A 5,951-nucleotide genomic window follows, 5' to 3' on the forward strand; every position below is an offset into this window, starting at 1 on the left:
AGATAATTCCCAGATATGCAATATCTCTTAATAATTGTAGAATTCAATGGCAGCAATCACCTCTAAAAAAGTAATTATGTTACTATCAATTAGGTGGATTCTATGTTTGAACAAGAATTAAATGATCATTACCTCTATATTTTGAACGATAGGTATATAAGTACTTATTATTAAAAAATGCAATATATTCGTGAATAAATTTAACTGTTTTTCTGACAGTATTCTTCATAGGTTTGAATGGAACGTCGTGGAGTAGCCAAATTTATTACAGCGGAACCTCTACCTACGAATCCAATTATTGGTTTCGGGACCTACCTCCCATGTTAAAATGGTCGTACCTTTGATCAAATATTGCCATAAGAATACACTGTAATTCTCTTAATTCGTTCCACAGCCCAAAAACCTATGATAACTCTTAAATAAATACTACATATATCTACACAAAGCAATAAAACAAATGCATTATATATAAAGATGTAAAAAATAATAATTTAAAAACAAAATAATCAATAATAAGGGGTTTTTATTGTCACTTTACCTTAGAGACAGGCCAACGGAGGTGTAAGCATGCCGATGAAGGACCCGGTTGGTGTGGGAGGTAGAGGTGGTGACTGAGATACTTACCATAACTTACTCTAACTTACACTACGAGAACTTTAACCTAACTTAGCCTATTTATTTTTATTTGATTTTTATATTCTATATTTTTTTAAGTTTTCGTTTTATTTTTTTTAATTTTTATTTTCATCTTCACTTTCACTCACTTCAATCTTAAGTTTTATTTTCTTCACTTTCGTTTTCTTCATCACGATCACTAGACCGTTTTGTAGATTTTTTAAAGAATCTATCTAGAAGATTTTGCTTAGTACGGCTTTTCAGAATGTTTCTAAAATGAGCTAAGCAGATATCATCTAATTCTGAAACTACACGTCAAATGAAGTTTCTGTGGGTGATGCTTCTCAATGAAGTCAACCACCTGTTGATGATAGCCTAAGATCTCCTTGATCTTAGTCAAACCTCTGATATTCTCTCCCTCCAGCTCCTTGAGTTCATCGGTGGTGGCTCCTAGACGAGTTCGGTGATGTCATCTTCATCGACCTCCAGACCCATGGACTTGCCAATAGATACAATCTCATCCATGTTATCCTCTGGAACAGGCACAGATGCAGGTTCGGGGCCAAAGCTTTCAAAATCTCTAAGAACAACAGCTTCAGGCAAAAGCTTTTTCCAAGCAGAATTGAGTGTGCGTCGAGTCACTCCCTCCCAAGGCTGATCTATGATCTTCAAGCAGTGTACGATATTAAAATGTCTCCTCCAAAATTCACGCAAAGTTAAGTTTGTACTTTGTGTGACGTTAAAGCACTGCTTAAACAAGTTCTTGGTGTAAAATTTCTTAAAATTAGGGATGACTTGCTGGTCCATGGACTGGTGGATAGGGGTGGTGAACTTAAACTCGTCAAGGATATCATCTTATAGTCCACGGGTGTAAGCGGGAGCATCATCCAGTCAAAGCAAGCACTTCAAAGGCAAATTAATATCTTGAAGGTACTTCTTGACAGCAGGGCTGAAATCTTGGTTAACCCATTCAACAAAGAAGAACCTAGTAACTCAAACCTTAGCATTAGCACGCCAGAAAACTTGCAGCAAGTCCCTATTGACTTTATGCGCCTTAAATGCCCTAGGGTTTTCAGAATGGTAAACCAATAATGGCTTGATTTTGCAGTCCTCGCATAGGGCAAGAGTCAACTGATCGTTCATAGGCTTATATCCAGGCATTTTCTTCTCTTCGGCGGTGATGTATGTTTGACTAGGCAATTTAAAAAGAAAAAGACCTGTTTCATCGTAATTGAACCCTTGTTGCTCTATGTAGCCTTCTTCCTGCAGGATAATTTTGAATTGCTTAACAAATTCGTTCGCAGCCTTGGTTTCTGAACTTGAAGCCTCCCCGTGCCGTACAACTGAATGAATGCCGGTCTGTTTCTTAAATTTATCGGACCAACTGCGAGACGCCTTGAATTCCGCTGTTGTAGGATCGATTGAACTCTCTCCCACATCACCCCCAGAGCCCGCCGCCTTCAAGGCACAATAGATAGCGCAGGCCTCCTCACAAATAATCATTTCAGTGATCGTATTGCCAGTAATCTCCTTATCCCTTATCCATAAAAGCAAAGGGCATTCCATCTCTTCCAGATTAGTGCTGCGACGTTTAGAGATGATGGTGATCCCCTTGGATTGTTTGACTGCTTTAATGGCTGCCTTTTGCTTGATGATCATCGAGATTGTTGACATGTTCCTGGCATATTGTTTAGCCAGATCACTCACGCACACCGCGCTCATGTTTTTCTATAATTTCTTGTTTTAATTCTAAGGAAAGCATTACCTTCTTCTTTTTTCATTACTACTACCACTCACACTAGCCTCCTTTGAACCCATAATCATAAAATAAAGAAAGAAATGTGAACAAAGAAGATATTAAGCACTGTTAATTACGAACCGAACAGGGGAGAGCCAAACAATGCGTAGGAGAACTGTGAACTGACTGACTTGACACTAACTGGCGTCCCTCCCGACATGCTGCTATCTAGTGGAGTAACCAAGAAACTGTTACGCTTTGAGAAACTTCTACATCTTATGTTGGAAATTAAATTGGGTGTCGAGTCAAATGATTGATCAAATTTTACTTCGGATTTGGAAAATTCATATGTTTAGACAATTGTATGTAGAGGGTCCATTATAGTAGTAAACATTTCCTTATTTTGATAACTACGGGAAGACATACACCACCTTCTCCTGTTCAACGGTATATAATAAAAATAAAGGTGACTGGGAGAAGTTCAAATTTTATACGGGTCAAGTGACTCCCTTTATTTATTCACAAGATCATGATGAATCAAATGATTTTTATGCAAACTTCATCACACAAGCAGCGGACAAATCTATTACTGATTAATGCTCTACTAATGCGAAAAATCTATTTTTGGGTGAGATAGCCATGTCGTCCTGATGGAAATTCCTTTAAGGTAGCTTCCTAGGGTATATTTGACTACTGTGATATTCCCAGAGAATTTTACCTTAAGGTATCCAGAATTCTAACTCCTGGAGCGAATATCCCTAAATAAATGTTAATGGGATATCGCATAATATCAGAGGACGTATTCTTGACACGCCACAAAGCTATCTTCACCCCGAATAGCATTAACGCTTCGAGGGGGAAAAGTGGTAAGAAAACGAAAAACATAAAACGAAAAACAAAAGGAGAGCTATTATCAAGGTACCTCTCCTATTCCGTTTCAAGTGTGTACATGACGTCATCAACGGCGCCATCTTTATTCCTTGTAGCGATATACGAGGTGCTACAGATACTGTATTATACGGAGGGGTCCTACAGCCCTTTTAATGAAAAGGAAGGGCAGGTCCATCAGGACAACATGGGTTTCTCACCCAAAAAATAGATTTTTCGCTTCGCTCAAAATCTGTTTTTTTGTGCTCAGGCCATGTCGACCTGATGGAAGTTTACCAAAGCATTACTGTATCTGTGGATTCTCATTTCGTGCCATATCCTCAAGAAAGCTTTTCCTGGTCTGCATAGACCTAGAGACCTATGATGTTACCGTCATACATCATTACTTCTAAGCATAAACTATGTTAGTGTTTCCTGCCCCCTACAGGGAGGAGTCATACTAGACTGGAAAAAATCTCGAGGAATACATATTACCTATGGGTGACTAACAGACAAACCTATATAGCGGTCTCACCCTATACATTGTAAAGCAAAGTTTGTATAAAATTTACCAATGTTGGTATGGAATACTGGCACCTCCCCTGGTATGCCTATCCTGATTAGTGTATCTGACAAAGGTTTGTATCCGTTTAGGAACAAATTTGCATGTCAAAAGGGTCTATCCTATATGAGGATTGGTTAATCCGATGAATGTTTGTTTGTACTAAGGAACAATCTTATAAGATTTTTCTTTCATATTAAAATTATCCATAGTTTTAATTGCAATGCTCAGTACTTTATTATAAAATGAACATGGGCGAATAAGACGCAAGGTTCATTAAGAACTAGTTTATTGATGATCAATAAATATATAGGTCAATTAACATTTATAAAATTTATAAAATGTGGATGAAATACCTTTAAGCATAAAGGTAACAGTAATATCAGAAAATATTGTTTCATCTGAAAAGGAAACATATGCATGCCACTTCATAACCAAATTGCTTAGAATTTTGTTAATATCTGTAATACTGTTCATTCACACTAGCGTAATAAACGCCTGGCACATGTGTATGCATTATGCTTACTTCACCTTTATCTATAGAATAGTTCATAAGGACACCTTAGTTGCCTTTCACTAGTCTGTAGTACCAGTAGGGGACCACACACACACCCTCGAATTAATCGTCCCAATTAATTTCACTGTTCCTCGCAGATCTAAGCAACAGGCTTAAGGATACTGCCTGCTGCCACCACAAAATTCTCAAGTTCCTCCACCTGCTTCGCGTAATGTCTAGAAAATACCCTGGATGACTTCCAGCCAGTGTATGAGCGAAGATGTTCAATATTTATATTATTGAAGAAATTTAAGGAAGAGGCAATTTTCCTCGGATCATGACCTGTGGGCGTACTGTCTGGATCCGCTCTGCAAATAAAATAAGTGAGCTTCGCAATTAGTTGCTTCAGAGATAAATTTGAACCTGAGGTTTCCCCCCTAAACAGCTGTCCTCCCCTAAAGTCTAAAGTCCTACGAAGATAGACCTTTAGGCACTCTACTGGACATAGAGAGACATCTTCCTTCAGAGGGCAGATTCTCCAGGGACCCCACCTCTTGGTGGGTAGCTCGTTCTTGGCAAGAAACGTTGGGTCCGGAAAAAGATTTAGTTCTCCCCCTTCCAAGAAATAAATAAGACCTTCCTCTCTCGAAAGGGCCAATATTTCACTAACTCTGGCCCCCAAAGCGAGTGCAAACAGAAATATAACTTTTTGGGTCAAATCCTTTAAAGCGCAATCATCATTGTTCATCCTCGAGGCAAAGTGGAGAACCTTATCTAGAGACCATGAAATGGGTCTCGGAGGCACTGATGGTCGAGTCTAGCACAGGCCTTCGGGATTTTGTTAAAGATTTCGTTAGAAAAAACGACCTGGAAGGCATATAATATAGGTCTTGTCAAGGCAGACTTGCAAGTTGATATTGTGTTGGCTGCTAAACCTTGTTCATGAAGGTGGATGAAGAACGATAAACAGAAGTCTGTCGAGATTTCTTTTGGATTCTTCGCCTTGACAAATGACACCCACTTCTTCCATGATGACTCATGTTGTCTTCTGGTAGATTTGGACTTATATTCCTCCAAAAAGTCTATACTGTCTCTTGATATCCCGTATCTTTTTCTCACCGCTAAGGAGAGAAAATCATGAGATGCAGGTTCTGGGTTTTCTGTGATGAAGCGAAGACAGTCGACTTCTGCACTTGCTGAGACAGAACTGGATCCGGCAGCGGCACAAACTTCAGTCGTAGTTCTAACGCCAGAGGGAACCAAACACTATTCGGCCACTTGTGAGCCACTATTACCACTTTCCCTTTGAATGATCTCAGTTTGACGAGGACCTTCAGTAGAAGGTTGGGCAGAGGAAACAGGTAAATCCTGGACCAACTGTTCCAGTCGAGGGACATAGCGTCCACTGCTTCCGCTAAAGGATCCTCGTACGGGGCCTCATAACGATGTATCTTCTTGTTGTCGCTCGTCGCAAAGAGGTCTATCTGCAGTTCCGGGACTTGACTCGAGATGAAGGAGAACGATCCTGCGTCTAGGGACCATTCGGACTCTACCGGTGTGAACCTGGATAGAGCGTCCGCCGTCACGTTGCAGAACCCTTGAAGGTGAACTGCTGACAAATGCCATCTCTTCTTTTCCGCCAAACGGAAGATGGCTAACATCACTTGGTTGAT

The 5,951-nt window shown here is 39.8% G+C and overlaps 1 protein-coding gene across 1 annotated transcript; it reads right to left on the minus strand.

Annotated features, from left to right (window-relative positions):
* Positions 1-1,065: 1,065 nt before the first annotated feature.
* LOC137652780 (tigger transposable element-derived protein 1-like) lies at positions 1,066-2,337 on the minus strand. Its single transcript, XM_068386187.1, has 2 exons — positions 1,615-2,337; positions 1,066-1,281 (listed from the first exon to the last, which is right to left on the minus strand). Exons 1-2 carry the CDS (start codon positions 2,335-2,337, stop codon positions 1,066-1,068), a joined length of 939 nt encoding a protein of 312 aa, XP_068242288.1.
* Positions 2,338-5,951: the final 3,614 nt, after the last annotated feature.

The sequence above is a fragment of the Palaemon carinicauda genome, chromosome 14 (genome assembly GCF_036898095.1).
Source record: "Palaemon carinicauda isolate YSFRI2023 chromosome 14, ASM3689809v2, whole genome shotgun sequence".
NCBI lineage: Eukaryota > Metazoa > Arthropoda > Malacostraca > Decapoda > Palaemonidae > Palaemon > Palaemon carinicauda.